The sequence below is a fragment of the Canis aureus genome, chromosome 1 (assembly GCF_053574225.1).
Source record: "Canis aureus isolate CA01 chromosome 1, VMU_Caureus_v.1.0, whole genome shotgun sequence".
Lineage (NCBI taxonomy): Eukaryota > Metazoa > Chordata > Mammalia > Carnivora > Canidae > Canis > Canis aureus.
Genome location: NC_135611.1, coordinates 109,386,164 through 109,402,126, shown reverse-complemented (window position 1 = coordinate 109,402,126; position 15,963 = coordinate 109,386,164). Strand labels below are relative to the sequence as shown.

The 15,963-nt window shown below is 44.0% G+C and overlaps 1 protein-coding gene and 1 non-coding gene across 7 annotated transcripts in view; one reads left to right on the top strand and one right to left on the bottom strand.

Moving 5' to 3' along the window:
- The window catches only part of SAE1 (SUMO1 activating enzyme subunit 1), a 108,601-nt gene that overhangs the window by 62,312 nt on the left and 30,326 nt on the right, over nucleotides 1-15,963 (top strand). For all 6 annotated transcript variants that reach the window (XM_077847480.1, XM_077847469.1, XM_077847503.1 and 3 more), the window contains one exon: nucleotides 632-737. In XM_077847480.1, the coding sequence (XP_077703606.1) occupies nucleotides 632-737 (106 nt within the window). The remainder of the gene's footprint in view (nucleotides 1-631; nucleotides 738-15,963) is intronic.
- On the bottom strand, nucleotides 6,253-6,359 carry LOC144289689 (U6 spliceosomal RNA). Its single transcript, XR_013357573.1, has one exon. It is a non-coding gene; the product is annotated as a U6 spliceosomal RNA (small nuclear RNA).

Here is a 15,963-nt window from a genome sequence, read left to right as displayed (position 1 = left end):
TTCACACTAATAACCCACCACAGGCCTTTTTTTTTTTTTTTTTTTAAGATTTTATTTATTCATGAGAGACAGAGAGAGGCAGAGACATAGGCAGGAGAAGCAGGCGCCTTGCAAGGAGCCTGATGTGCAACTCGATCCTGGACCCCGGGATCATGCCCTAAGCAAAAGGTAGACGTCTGCAGCCCCACAGCCCAGAATTTTTGTCCCATAGCCCTTGCTTATGTTTCTTGCTGTTATTTATTGCTATTGTTATTAGACTATTTTTCTAATCAGACACATTTATTTTTTTTGTTGACTGTTACAAAGAATGTTTTATCGAATATCATTAGATGTACGGTTGCTCACTTGTGCAAGAATTTCTGTGCCATTAAAGCCAGAGTGGAACTGGCTTTGCTATGACTCCTTCCAGTGTAGGGAGTATGTGTCCTTCATCGTTGTGTCCTCAGCGCCCAGAGGGGCACACAGTAAGTGCTCAGTAAACATTTATTGGATTTGTGTGGTCCTCAGCTTCTTTTAATGAACAGTAAACCTTAAATAATGACATTTTTGCTAGATGGTGAGGAGCTACTGCTTTGCGATTTAAAGCCAACATTTTTTCTTCCTAAGCAGTTCTGCCTTTTTTTTTCAACAGAAGGTGGTCTTTTGCTCCATTAAGGAAGCTCTGGAAGTGGACTGGAGCAGTGATAAGGCAAAGGCAGCTCTGAAGCGAACAACTTCGGATTACTTTCTCCTTCAAGGTGAGGACTCAGAGCATAGTTTACCAGGGAGCACTTTGTGCTGTGATTGTTACAACTGTGGCTGCAGAGTGCAGGGGGTTTCTTGATGTTTGTCCTTAGTCGAGTTCCTACTGAACTGGTTCTCAGTGGCCATGAGCTGGTTCTCAGTGGCCACTTGAGAACATCCATACAGATGGTGATGAGGTCCCTCATTGAGTTCTGCATAACCCTCACCCTTCCACAGGGAGATTGAGTTAGAGATACTGTTTTTATTTTTCAAATTTTCAAAGCACTTTTGGTTGCATTTGGATAGTCCTCAGTCTTCCTTTCTCCAGGGCTGGGTCTGTGCAGACTCCTAGAACACCCCCTACCCCAAGTCAGGACAGATGGTGGCTATGTATAATAGCTACACAAAATTCCTTCCTCCCCAAGCACTATGTATATTGATTCAAAGGGAAATATGTAAAACTATATAAAATTTTTTAATAAATTGAAAACGAGACAAGGCTAATTAGCTAGGAATGAGGCTTTCTCCCTATTAGTGGTGTTAACTAGGCTGGGGTTGGGGAGAGTTGGGAAAAACTAGAGTACTTAATACCCCATTGATAAAGAAATCATCCAGCGGGTGGGAAATCATCCAGTCGGTTAGGTAGGAAGGAATCTTAGGCACGTGTCTCTGCTAGGACTCAGAAAATACCTCCTTCTCTGGACTGGGAAGGGCAGCAAGGCAGTGCCATCTCTAGTCCAGCCTGAGCATGGGGCCTGGGCCATTGGGAGAAGCTGATCCCTCACTCAGTGTCTGGCATATTGAGAGCCCTCAGTAAACCATAAGCCATTAATTTGCAAAGGCTTGGGGTATAACTTGAGTGGTTCTTATTGCTGCTATAAAAGGAGAGTCAGCTGGTATTTGAGTTTACCAAAATCTGGTAATTTCTCAATGAGGGCAGTTTTGCTAACTGGGCGCATTAGTGATGTCAAAACATTTTTAGTTGTTCAGGCTGGGAGCAAGTAGGGTGCAGAGGGGTGGGCATGTTGCTAAATATCCATGGCACAGGCCAGCCCACCATGACTTTTTCTTTCTCTTTTTCTTTTTCTTTCTTTTTTTTTTAAGATTTTATTTATTCACGAGAGAGACACAGAGAGAGAGAGAGAATGGCAGAGGGAGAAGCAGGCTCCACGCAGGGAGCCTGATGTGGGACTCAATTCCGGGTCTCCAGGATCAGGCCCTGGGCTGAAGGCAGTGCTAAATCACTGAGCCACCCAGGCTGGCCCCGCCCCCCCTTGCAGTTTCTAAAATATTTTCTTCTTCCAGCTCATCAACATAGTAACCTTGTGAGGTAGTCAGGATAGGAATTCTCCCCAGTTTGGTTTCTTGAGGTGAGGAAACAGAGACCCAGAGAGGTTCAGTGTTTTACCTAAGAGAACACAGACAAGCAACTGCAAATGAGCTAGGGCCCTGATCCACTCAGGTCTTTGAAGCCTAATGCCATGTGAGACACCTGAAAAGAGCAGCCTTGCTCCATTCTAAGTGCTTTGTAGGTGTTAGCTTATGAGATCTTCACCACACTCATGTGAGGTAGCTGCTATTCCTCTATCATAGGTGTTTTATTTTTTTTTATAAATATCTTTTTAATTTTTTATTTATTTATGATAGTCACACAGAGAGAGCGAGAGAGAGAGAGAGGCAGAGACATAGGCAGAGGGAGAAGCAGACTCCATGCACCGGGAGCCCGATGTGGGATTCCATCCTGGGTCTCCAGGATCGCACCCTGGGCCAAAGGCAGGCGCTAAACCGCTGAGCCACCCAGGGATCCCTATCATAGGTGTTTTAAAAGATACAGATCAATGAAGACTGAGGTCTGTGGCCATCCCTGCCCTCAGGAGCCCATCACTAAGAGGGGGGGTGGGCAACAGTGTTGGAGGAGGTGTATATTTAATTCAGACACTGTGGGCCAGCACCAGCAGAAGTTACAAAGGGTTGGGGAAGTAGGTCCTGGGGAAGAAGTGGTAGCCTTAATTGTGACACATTTAGCAGGCAGTGGTGCACGGTTGTTCAGAACAGGAGCTTTGGAATCAAAACGTCTGGTTTTTCAGTCCTGGTTCTGTTATTTTTTAAGGTGGGTGATGTTGAGCCACATAGTTAAATTCCCAGAGGCTCACTCAAATTCCCCTCTGACTGGGGGTGTTAATAGCACTTGGCTCTTGGGGTTTTTGTAAGGCTAGATCCTATACATACATACAAAGGGCTCAGCACAGAGCAAGGAAGTCCTAGAAACCTGTGTTATCTGTGAAGGTGGACTTTTGTATTTTGGGTTTTTGTTTTTTGGCATGAGTACTTGGCAACTGTGTGGAAATTTTGAGATTGACTTGATTTCCCTTAATTCCTTGCTTGAGTAGGTATTATCATGGCAGCAATCCTAGAAGATTTTAATTTTCTGCCTGTGACACTTTGTTGGATAATACATCCCATATTTTTACTTCTCTTTTCTAAATGGTACTTGTTTTTCAGGGCTTCAGATTTGGTGATTAAAACAATGTTTATTAGTTAATAGTGATAGAAATTTTTTTATAGTAAGAAATACATACCATAAAGTTGACTATCTTAACCATTTTTACATGTACAGTTCTATAACTGTCGTTAGAGTTATAAAAGGAGGCAGGCCCACATATCCTCTAGGCCAGATATGGCAGGAATGGGCTTTCCACTCCTTCCTCCATCCCCATCACCTGTGGCATGTGTGGCTGAAGGACCCTAGTCACTGGCTGGCAAGTACAGATCCTCAGGCCACTTTGCCTAAGCCTTAGAACCCATTCAGTGGCACAGGAGAAGTGACTCGCCATTGTCTTAGAACAAATTAGTGGTCTCCTGACTCTTCCAGGGGCTTGTTCCTTCACCCCACACTCAGTGCTCTTCCTAACTGTTTGTAGATAACCATCACAACCTTTCCTGGCCTCTCTCTCTGCAGCAGATGACTAACTTTTCTTGTGTGGTGTCATACACACATTCCTCGTGATTTTTTTTTTTTTTCTTTTAATCTATCCAAGCTCTGCTGTATCTTTCCAGAGGGGCTGCAACTAGAGCTGTGGGGAGTGCTCCAAATGCAGTGAGCACAAGGGCCTGCATTGGCTCTTGGGAGATTCTTTACGAAAGCATGCTTTTTTTTTTTTTTTAAAATTTTTATTTATTTATGATAGTCACAGAGAGAGAGAGAGAGAGAGAGAGAGGGGCAGAGACATAGGCAGAGGGAGAAGCAGGCTCCATGCACCGGGAGCCCGACGTGGGATTCGATCCCGGGTCTCCAGGATCGCGCCCTGGGCCAAAGGCAGGCGCTAAACCGCTGCGCCACCCAGGGATCCCGAAAGCATGCTTAATTAACGACCTCTGTTGCCTGCTGGACTAAAGTTCTGGAAGTAGAGGGAAATGCCTCTTGTGATCTCTTTCCTTGGTTACACCAGCAGCTTAGAACCCTCTGCTTATAGATATGAAGGTGGCTCTCTATGGATGTATCATCTTGATCTTATATCCAGAGAAATACTCCTTTCGATTTTCTGCTCAGCTACTCGTGGAGCTATCAGATTCTCCTGTAATTTGACCTCATTGGATTTATGCAGCAGAGCATAGCAGCTTCCACATGTGAAGTTGCCTTCTGCCATATATGCTTGCCATCAACTGTCTTTGTGACCTTGGGTAAATAACTTGCTTTTCTAGGATTTTGTTTCCTCACTTATTAAATGATAAGACTAAGCCGCCTGTTTTGAAAATCTTTCACAGCCTGAACAATCAGTGAATATTCTTCTTGTATTTTTCTACTTTTCTAGTTTTAATTAGCAACTTTATTGAACTATAACTTATACTAGGGAATTTACTTATTTTAAGTGTATTTCTTTCAAAAAACTCTAGGATTTTTAATTTTTTTTTATTTTTGGGGTTTTGTTTTGTGTTTCTATTAAGAAATAAACTAATTCAGGGATCCCTGGGTGCCTCAGCGGTTTGGTGCCTGCCTTTGGCCCTGGGTGTGATCCTGGAGTCCCAGGATCAAGTCCCGCATCAGGCTTCCTGCATGGAGCCTGCTTCTCCCTCTGCCTGTGTCTCTGCCTCTCTCTCTCTCTCCTCTCTCTCTCTCTCTGCCTTTCATGAATAAATAAATAAATCGTAAAAAAATTAATTCAAACAGAATATCCTCGATGTAGTCCTGAAGTTTGATTTTTTTTTCCTTTTAAAGACTTTATTTATTCATGAGAGACACAGAAAGAGACAGACAGACAGACACACATAGGCAGAGGGAGAAGCAGACTCCCCCACAGGACCTTGTGATCAAGCCCTGAGTCAAAGGCAGATGCTCAACCGCTGAACCACCCAGGTGTCCCTCCTGAAGTTTGATTTTTTTTAAGATTTTATTTATTTATTCATGAGAGAGACACACACAGAGAGAGAGAGAGAGAGGCAGAGACATAGGCAGAGGGAGAAGCAGGCTCCATGCAAGGAGCCTGATGTGGGACTCGATACCAGGTCTCCAGGATCACACCCTGAGCTGCAGGCGGCACTAAACCGCTGCACCACCTGGGCTGCCCTGAAGTTTGATTTTAACTAGAACCATTCTTGGGGCACCTGGGTGGCTCAGTTGGTTAAGCATCTGACTTCAGCTTCATTTTTTTCTTCTTTATTCTTTTTGTTAAACTGGATGGCCTTACATGATATAGAACATCTTGGAGCACATACAGAGTGACCTAATATGTCTTGTTGGCTGTATGATGTATTTCTATGGGTATCTGTTGTTTGTGAACAGTTTCTTTCTTTCTTTCTTTCTTTCTTTCTTTCTTTCTTTCTTTCTTTCTTTCTTTCTTTCTTTCTTTCTTCTCTTTCTTCTCTTTCTTCTCTTTCTTCTCTTTCTTCTCTTTCTCTCTTTCTCTCTCTCTCTCTTTCACAGCTAGAGAGAGAGGCAGAGACACAGGCAGAGGGATAAGCAGGCACCATGCAGGGAGCCCGACATAGGACTCGATCCCAGGTCTCCAGGATCACGTCCTGGGCTGCAGGCGGCGCTAAACAGCTGCGCCACCGGGGCTGCCCCCAGTTTCATTTTGAAAGGCATATAAGGGACGCCTGGGTGGCTCAGCAGTTGAGCATCTGTGTTTGGCTCAGGGTGTGATCCTGGGGCCTGGGATCGAGTCCCACATTGGGCCCTTGGGAGCCTGCTTCCCCTCTGCCTATCTCTCTGTGTCTCTCATGAATAAATAAATAAAATGTTTATTTAAAATTTTTTTTTGGTATATTTTTTTATTGGAGTTCCACCTGCCAACATATAGTATAACACTCAGTGCTTGGGTCCCTGACGATGGCTCAGCGGTTTAGTGCCTGCTTTTGGCCCGGGGCATGATCCTGGAGTCCCAGGATCGAGTCCCACATCGGACTCCCTGCATGGAGCCTGCTTCTCTCTCTGCCTGTGTCTCTGCCTTTCTCTGTGTGTCTCTCATGAATACATAATATTTTTAAACAAAACAAAAAAACAAAAACACCCAGTGCTCATCCCGTCAAGTGAAAAATATGGAACATTTCACAAATTTGTGTGTCATCCTTGCTTAGGGGCCATGCTAATCTTCCCTGTATTGTTCCAATTTTAGTATATGTGCTGCCGAAGCGAGCACTAAATAAATAAAATCTTAAAAAAAAAAAAAAAGGCATGTAAGCGATTTTCGGTTTTTCCTGGTCCTTGGAATTTGTTCCCAAGAACCTTTCTAGGAAGATGACTTAATATACCTCTAACAATACCTTACGAGTTCCTAGTGAGGACAGAGTGCTTGGTTTTTTTTTTTTTTTTTTTTTTTTTTTTAAGATTTTATTTATTTATTCATGAGAGAGAGAGAGAGAGAGGCAGAGACAGAGGTAGAGGGAGGAGCAGGCTCCATGCAGGGAGCCTAATGTGGGACTGGATCCCGGGTATCCAGGATCACGCCCTGTGCTGAAGGCGGTTCTAAACCGCTGAGCCACCGGGGCTGCCCCAGAGTGCTGGTTTGGTGGTGATGTACACCTGAGATGACCTCATAGGGTCTGTTTAATTATTGCCCAGTGGAGCACATAGTAGGTATTCCATAAGTAAATATTTTTTGCCTGAGTGACTGGCTTTTGTTGATCTGGTCATTTGCTCCACTGTAGAGGGAGAGCAGCCTGCCCACTGGTGTCCCTGCAGGATTTTCTTGCTTGCCTGCTTCTCTAGGTACCTGTCAGGCTCTTGATTTCAACATCGCTCTCCCCTGCCCCTCACATGTGTTTCTTACTGCCCCATTCACAATTCAGCCTCTGGTGGAGCAGCTGCCCTGTGGTGTGTGTGTGTGTATGTGTTTGCCTTGTTTGGGTGTTGAGTGTTTTTCCAGTTTACTTAATAAGATAGTGGCCAGACTGCATGCTTCCTGCTGCATTTTTCCACTATCTTAAGAGTTGGCCTCACCATCTGTGAGCAAAAGGTCTCATCTTTTTATTATTCTCCCATGGCATGTTGCAAAACATTAAGCGTGAGCTGGTTTCCTGTGGCAAAAAGTTGACTTTGATTTGTTCTTTTTGAGGTTACTGTGAGTTTATCATAACAGGAGTGCTAAAAATACCAAGTCTAGTATGGAAACAGCATTCACTTAACAAGCATGAACAATAACACGCAGGTTTAGCCCAGAGCAGGAAAAAATGGGCTTCATCACAAGATGAGAATTTCTTAGAGAATCCTTGGCAATCTGAACTTTCTTAGTCTCTGTTCTAATGAGTTGTGGAAAAGTACTTAGGCTGCTTTTGAGCCACAGAATTAAAGCTAAAAATAATCTTAACCAAACTTACTTGAACACCTGTATGTGCCAGATTCTGTGCCTGGGAATCCTCATCAGATTCTTGCCAGTGGAAAAGAGAAATGCAAATCATTCTCCTCCTTGAGAGAATAGCTGTAATAGGGCTCTGGAGAAGGCTGTTGTGTTGCGCTGTTCTGTTCTTTAGCGTGTGTGAATTACTTCATAATAAACTACTGTATTGCTCAGGGAACAGGGGGTCTGGCCGTCTTGGGGAGCCAAGAAGTCTTCACAGAGGACAAGACAACTGAGCTGGCTTTTTTTTTTTTTTTTTTTTTTTTAAGATTTTATTTATTCGGGGATCCCTGGGTGGCGCAGCGGTTTAGCGCCTGCCTTTGGCCCAGGGCGCGATCCTGGAGACCCGGGATCGAATCCCACGTCGGGCTCCTGGTGCATGGAGCCTGCTTCTCCCTCTGCCTGTGTCTCTGCCTCTCTCTCTCTCTGTGTGTGTGACTATCATAAATAAATAAAAAATTAAAAAAAAAAAAGATTTTATTTATTCATGAGAGACAGAGAGAGAGAGGCAGAGTCACAGGCAGAGGGAGAAGCAGGCTCCATGCAGGGAGCTCGACGTGGGACTCGATCCCAGTTCTCCAGGATCAGGCCCTGGGCTGAGGGCGGCGCTAAACCGCTGAGCCACCCGGGCTGCCCCTGAGCTGGCTTTTAAAGAAGAGGGGTTTGCTAGGGGCTGAAGAGAAGTGAGAATATTGCGGATAGAGGAGCAAGCAATCCCTGCACAGGGCTAGAGGTGCCAAGACCATAGCACAGTGAGGCTGGAGCTCTCTGGTCACTGGCTGGAGAGAAGATCATTGGGGCCCTGCTTTTTTAGCCATTGATTGATTGATTGATCAATTGATCGATCTTATTTTTAAGTGATCTCTACACCCAACGTGGGACAACTCTGAGATCAAGAGTTACGTGCTCAACAACAACAACAACAAAAAAGAGTTACATGCTCTTTTGAGCCAATCAAGCGCCTTGGACTTTTAATCTTTTTTAAAAGATTTTATTTATTTATTCATGAGAGACAGAGAGAGGGAGGCAGAGACATAGGCAGAGAGAGAGAGAGAGAAGCAGGCTCCATGCCGGGAGCCTGATGTGGGGCTCAATCTGGGGACTCCAGGATCACGCCCTGGGCCGAAGGCAGGTGCTCAACCTCTGAGCCACTCAGGCATTCCTAGGCTTTTATTTTTATTTTATTTTATTTTATTTTATTTTTTATTTTATTTTATTTTATTTTTTTAGGCTTTTATTTTTATATAGCTAGTCATTCCCCAGCTGATAGGATATTAGAATCACTCAGGGAACATTTGAAAAATACAGATTCCCTGGTTCTAACTCAGATTTATTGGATTTATTGGATCTGGTATGTTCATAAAGCTCCACAGTTTCTTAAGGCTGAGCCAATTAGAGGGAAACTGCCATGGGAGAGGGGCTACCTGTGTTCTGTGTCACAGCTTTAAGTTACTTGTGGTCTTTGCAGCATATTATTTATTTCAAATGAGACCATTATTACACTGAGGCAGGAAAAAGGAACTAACCCATGTAGCTTTTGAATTTATACCCTCAGACTAAAGAAGAAAGAACTATAAACAAATACTGAACTCTAGTTAGTAGGTTTGTTTTTCACAGTGGTCAATGGGTTAGCAATTCTGAAACTAGTTATTGTTTGCTCTAGAACTGAGCAAATAGATAAATATATTGTGGATAATGAGAATCAGATTTTTTTTTATTGCCAGAAAACAGAGTTCCTATAAGTATGGAAAATGGGAAAGGCTACAAGGAACTCTGTGGGATCAGATGGGAATTGGAGTCACCAGATGAACTCAGTTTTTCTATGTAGGTACAGAAATACATGTATGTATGTTTGTTTTTAAAGATTTTACTTGGGATCCCTGGGTGGCGCAGCGGTTTGGCGCCTGCCTTTGACCCGGGGTGTGATCCTGGAGACCCGGGATCGAATCCCACATCGGGCTCCCGGTGCATGGAGCCTGCTTCTCCCTCTGCCTGTGTCTCTGCCTCTCTGTCTCTCTCTGTGTGACTATCATGAATAAATAAATAAAATCTTTAAAATAAATAAATAAATAAATAAAGATTTTACTTATTTATTTATTCATGAGAGACCCAGAGAGAGAGAGGCAGACATAGGCAGAGGGAGAAGCAGGCTCCCCACAGGGAGCCTGATCCGGGACTCAATCCTGGACCCTGGGATCACACCCTGAGGTGAAGGCAGACGTTCAGCCTCTGAGTCACCCAGGCATCCCCCTAAATAAATAAAATCTTAAAAAAAAAAAAAAAAAAAGAACCGAGGACCTCTTATTCCAGATTAAAGAGAATAAGGCATTGATAACTAAGGGGAATGGAGAATTCTAGATTGGGTTTGAGAGTAGGGGAAGATTTTTTTTTCTTTTGCTCTCAAGGACATTATTGGGACCGTTGATAAAATTTGAAAAAGGTCTGTAGATTAGATAATACTTTATCAATTTTATTTTATTTATTTATTTTTTTTATTTTTATTTTTTTTAATTTTTATTTATTTATGATAGTCACAGAGAGAGAGAGAGAGAGAGAGAGGCAGAGACACAGGCAGAGGGAGAAGCAGGCTCCATGCACCGGGAGCCCGATGTGGGATTCGATCCCGGGTCTCCAGGATCGCGCCCTGGGCCAAAGGCAGGCGCCAAACCGCTGCGCCACCCAGGGATCCCCTACTTTATCAATTTTAATTTCACGGTTTGCATAATTGTTTTGTGGTTATGTAAGAGAATGTTCTTGTTTTTAGGAAATACACTCTGAAGTATTTATGGGCGAATGTCAGATCATTCAGGAAAAAATGAATACATGTAGATATAAAATAACGATAAATGTGGCAGAATTTTTTTAAGATTTTATTTATTTATTCATGAGAGACACAGAGAGAGGGGCAAAGACATAGGCAGGAGGAGAAGCAGGCTCCCCACAAGGAGCCTGGTTTGGGACTCGATCCCGGACCCCGGGATCACGCCCTGAGCCGAAGGCAGACAGACGCTCAACTGCTGAGCCACCCAGGCGTCCCAAATGTGGTAGAATGTTAACATTTGGGAAATCTTTTTTTTTTTTTTTTTTAAGATTTTATTTATTCATGAGAGACACACAGAGAGAGGCAGAGACATAGGCAGGCAGAGGGAAAAGCAGGCCTCCTGTGGTGAGCCCAGTGCAGGACTTGATCCCGGATGCTGGGATCACGACTTGAGCAAAAGGCAGGTGCTCACTGAGCCACCCAGGCGCCCAACATTTGGGAAATCTAGATGAAGTTATACAGGAATTCTGTATACGGTTTTCCTGTATGTCTAAAATTATACATAGCGTCTGGTTGGCTCAGCCGGTTAAGCATCTGTTTTCGGCTCAGGTCAGAATCCCAGGGTCCTGGGTTTGAGCCCTACATTGAGCTCCCTGCTCAGTGGGGAGTCTGCTTCTCCTCCCTTTCTTTCTCTTGCAATCCCCCTTACTGCTTCTTCCTCCACACGTGCTCTCTCTCTCTCAAAAATAAAATCTCCAAAAATTAAAATAAACAGAAACAATCTCCAAAAGAACCTGTTCTCAGCACCTGGAAAATTCTGATATTTGATAGCTGATGAGTAATACTTGCAAAGGGCTTTTCGGTCTGTGCAGGGTCCATAGAATGGTGTATTTTAAGAGCACCTGCTCATCATCTCTTCAGATAGTGGGGAGATCTGAATCTCTTATTCTCTCTGTGCAGTTCCTCCAGAAGAGAGCCATATAGGTTTCCTAGCTTTTCAAGGCTGCCTAGAGACCCTTGCTGTTAAAGAAATACTATATATCATCAGTGAGAACAGCAAAGCCTTGATGAATCAGGAGATGAAGAGCATGTCTCTGTCTGACCTATTTGCCATTTTTTCTTCTGTAGAGCATTCGTCAAGTTCAGACACTTGATTGGCATCTCCTTTCACCTAGAGCCCTAGCCTACCTAGCACTCTACATGGTGCTCTGTGGGACCAGAGTTCAGTCTGGGACCTCCTGATCTCCCCCTCTCTGTCACCCTCTCTCCTGTTCAGATGACCACAAGTTCTCTCCTAGGACTGCCTCTCACCCGCAGCCTTCATTAGTGCCATAGTCCCTTTACCAGCCTCTGAATTCAAAGTTCCTTCTAATGCATATTCAGTCACCAGACTGATCTATCTAGACACTGAAACCATTCCATGAATCTTTCTTGCCATTAGGATACAATTTAAACTTAGTGGCTTGTATTTCTAGTCCTGGGACCTATTGACCTCTTTTCAAATCCTTTGCATTCCCTAGTGCCCTCCCTGGACCCCACTCTTACTACTTGCTGTCACCCCCTTCATTTTTATACAAATTTTCATTCCTTTGGAAGAGGCTTCAGCCCTTCCCACTTACCCTCATTGCTCAGCTCCTGTGCTACCTCTAGGAACCTACGCCCCTTATCTGAGTTGGGTTTCTTTCCTCTGTAGTCCACATACCACCCCCCAGATAATAGAGCTGACTGGAGGGTTGTCTTGTGGGCTCCCTCATCTCTTGACTGTCTAGCAGAGGCCTGACTCAGAATAGGGGCTTGGTAAATGTGGGTTGATTGATTGCTTAGGCCATCAGTCCCATGTTTGGAGAACTTTGTTAAAAATTTTTTTTTAAGATTTTATTTATTTATTTATTTATTTAAAAAAAATTTTTTTAAATTTTTATTTATTTATGATAGTCACACACAGAGAGAGAAGCCGAGACATAGGCAGAGGGAGAAGCAGGCTCCATACACCGGGAGCCCAACGTGGGATTCGATCCCGGGTCTCCTGGATCGCGCCCTGGGCCAAAGGCAGGCGCCAAACCGCTGTGCCACCCAGGGATCCCAAGATTTTATTTATTTAAGAGAGAGAGCACACAAGTGGGGGAGGAGGAGGGGAGGGGCAGAAGGAAAGGGAGAAGCTGACTGCTTGCTGAGCAGGGAGCCTGATGCAAGGCTAAATCCCAGGACTCTGGGCAGACGCTTAACCAACTGAACCACTCAGGTTCCCCAGAATTTTGCTAATTCTCAGTCTGTGGATTCATTGATTTATTTTAGGCTTATGTAAAGCGCTTAGATGTGCTAATTTGGCTGCATTCTTTTCCCCACTGCCACAAGACTGGAAGTATGTAAGCCCCAGACTTGGTTACATGATATAAGCCATAAGCATCTAAAGGATTGAAGTGTTTCCACTCTGCTCTAACTCCCCATGTCCAGGGAGCAAGGACCTCTTAGTAACCAGCAACTCCTGTCTCTGCTAGGAGTTGGTGAGGTCAGGGCCCTCCACTCAGGGATTAGGCTCTTTTCTAGGGTGACTAATTGTTCTGGGTTCGTAAATCTAGCCAGACAAGTTTGGGGTTCACATCTCCTTTCTCCTGCCAGTAGAATTTTCTCAGTCACCTGAGAAGGCTGCCTTGAAGCCTGCAGAGTTAGATCTGGAAAGGAGTGTCGGTCCCAGCTCTGCTATGTATTTCTTGGCCTTAAGCAAGTCCCTTTACTTTGTGGCCTTTTTGGCAATGGAGATTTTGAAGATTTTCTACTTGAGATGATTATGTACAGGAGAGCCTTTGAAGTAGTTCTGTTTTCTCCTTTATTAAATTATAAAAGTGAGGCATATTAGTAAAATATAAAGCTATCTCAGAGGAAACTGCTGCTTCTTGTGTATTCTTCTAGAACTAACTTTTTTGCTTGCTTTCTTGGTTTCTTTCTTGGTTTATTTATTTATTTGTAACAGATGCCCAACCTGGGGCTTGAACTTGCAACCTTGAGATCAGGAGTCACATGCTCTCCTGAATAAGCCAGCCAGGCATCTGTAGAGCTTTCTGGTATTTTATACTTCATTTTTCATCATTTCTGCATGGATTTTTTTTAAAAGATTTATTTATTTATTCATGAGAGATACACAGAGAGGCAGAGTCACAAGCAGAGGGAGAAGCAGGCTCTTCACAGGGAACTGGACGCGGGACTCGGGACTTGATCTCATCACGCTCTAAGCCGAAGGCAGACGCTCAACCATTGAGCCAACCAGGTGTCCCAGCCACCCAGGCGTCCCATCTGCATGGATTCTTTTGCAAGATGTCTTGATGATGAACGCTTTATAATTATTATTTTTTTATTTTTTTATTTTTTTTTTTTACTGTTGGAGACTTGAGAAAACTTTCTTTGATGCCTCCTCCTTCTACTTGCCCTGCCCCCACACATTCCTTACTTACCTCCCAGTTTTTATGATTTATAATTGTCTTTGTTTCTAGGCCTCAGCTTGATTTGGTGATGAGTTCTGTTCAGAAGGAACTTCTTATTTTAGAACTTATAACCTTTGTGGACCAGGTCAGGGGCAACCGTCACTGTTCGCCTGGCATTCCCCGTTGGGTGTTTTGGTGTCCAGCAATGACAAGGACCACTGAGGAGACGGCCACAGGGAAGTGGGTTCTGATAAGAGGGGTGGCAGTCGAGTACTTGTTGATTCATTGCCGTCATGACCACAGAGGTTTAAAAATAATTTGTAGGAAGGGCAAAAGAAAAAAAGCAGTGGTTTTTTGGTTGTTGTTCTGTTTGGGTTTTTTGGTGCCACTGCCTTATCAGTGGTAGAGAACCCAGACCGCAGTCATTCAGAAAGGAAGGCAGTGCCATGTGAGAAAATAGAGGTGAAGGGAAGGACAGAGGTGACCCATAAGTGCAGTCTAGTGCCTTATAGCCGTCAAGAAAACCCACCCTGGTTAGGCATCTGTTCCACTCTTCAGTCTGACAAATGGGCATAACCCTAAGTGCCTCGTCAGCCCACAAGGATCAAATTAAGGCCCGGCACATGTTGTGCATTCATAATTGTTGATTAAGCTCTTTACATGCATCACAATCACATTAAATCTTCATAACACCCTTGTGAGAGCAGATCTTATTATGATCGTTCATTTTCATATCAGGATATTGAGTGTTGGACAGGCCAAGTCATTTGTCCAAACCTAGTTAAGTGTTTAAGCATTGCCCAACACAGTAAAAAAATTTCAAATTATTTAATTTATTTGAGACAGAACAAGTGGGAAGTAGGGGCAGAAGGAGAAGGAGAGGGAAAAGCAAACTGCCTGCTGAGCAGGGAGCCCAAAGTTGGTCTCCATCCCAGGATCCCAGGATCATGACTGGAGCTAAAGGCAGACTCTTAAATGATTGAGCCACCCAGATGCCCCCCACCAAAGCTGTCACCTTTTTTTTTTTTTTTTAAACCTTTTTTGTTTAATTTTTATTTATTTATGATAGTCACAGAGAGAGAGAGAGAGAGGGGCAGAGACACAGGCAGAGGGAGAAGCAGGCTCCATGCACCGGGAGCCCGACGTGGGATTCGATCCCGGGTCTCCAGGATCGCGCCCTGTGCCAAAGGCAGGCGCCAAACCGCTGCGCCACCCAGGGATCCCCACTGTCACGTTTTAATTGCAGCTAACCCTTGAACAACACAGATTTGAAATGTGCAGGTCCACATCAATTTTTTAAATAAAAATATAGTGCAGTACTGTAAAGTGTATTTTTTTCCTTTTCTCTTTGATTTTTCATAATAACATTTCCTTTAGTGTAATATAGTATATAATAGATAATATATGAATATTTGTTAATCAACTGCTTTTGTTATCACTAAGGCTTCCTTCCAGTTAGCAGTAGGTTATTAGTAGGGAAGTTTTTGGAGAATCAAAGTTATATGTAGATTTTTGAGTTAACGGGGGATCAGTGCCCCTAAACTCCTGGGTTGTTGTTCAAGGGTTGGCTAATGGCATTATGTCCTTTTTAAAAATCTGAACTTCACAAAAGCCCTGTGACATTTCCTTCGTCTACTTTGGCAGATGGGAACCTGAGGCCCCTGAGAGCAGATTGTAATAATGGGCAGCATTGTCAGCGAGACCTGCCTGGTTGTTTGCTTTGCAGCCCTACATCCCCCACCCCCGACATGAGCCTGTGTTTGAGCTGCTCCTGGGCCCCCAGCCCAGCTGCAGTTCTTGTTCAGCGCCTCCGATCTTTTCTCTGACTGTCAGACAACAGTCACGGGAATGTCCTGTGCCATCTTCCCTCGGTGAGAGTGGTTGGCAGAGAGCAGCAGATGCCCAGAGTCAAGGTCATGTGCCACTCAAGTGCTGGGCTAGAGAAAAGCCCCTGTCTCCCTGCTGCTTGTGACCAGTCAGGGTGAGTGTGAATGCAGAGGGCTCTGTCAAAACTGCTCTGTGAGTAGAGGGTGCGCTTGGCAAAACTGATAGAGACTGGGCCGTGTAGCAGTGGGCCGTGGATCTCTCTGCCCTCTGCAAAATTGTCTCTGAATTTTAGAATTTCTTTGTCTTTTTAAGTTACAGTCTTTGCATACTAGTCAAAACGTTCTACTTCAAAGGTGGGAGTCAAGCTCAGGAATCACTTGACTTTTTTTTTTTTTTTTTT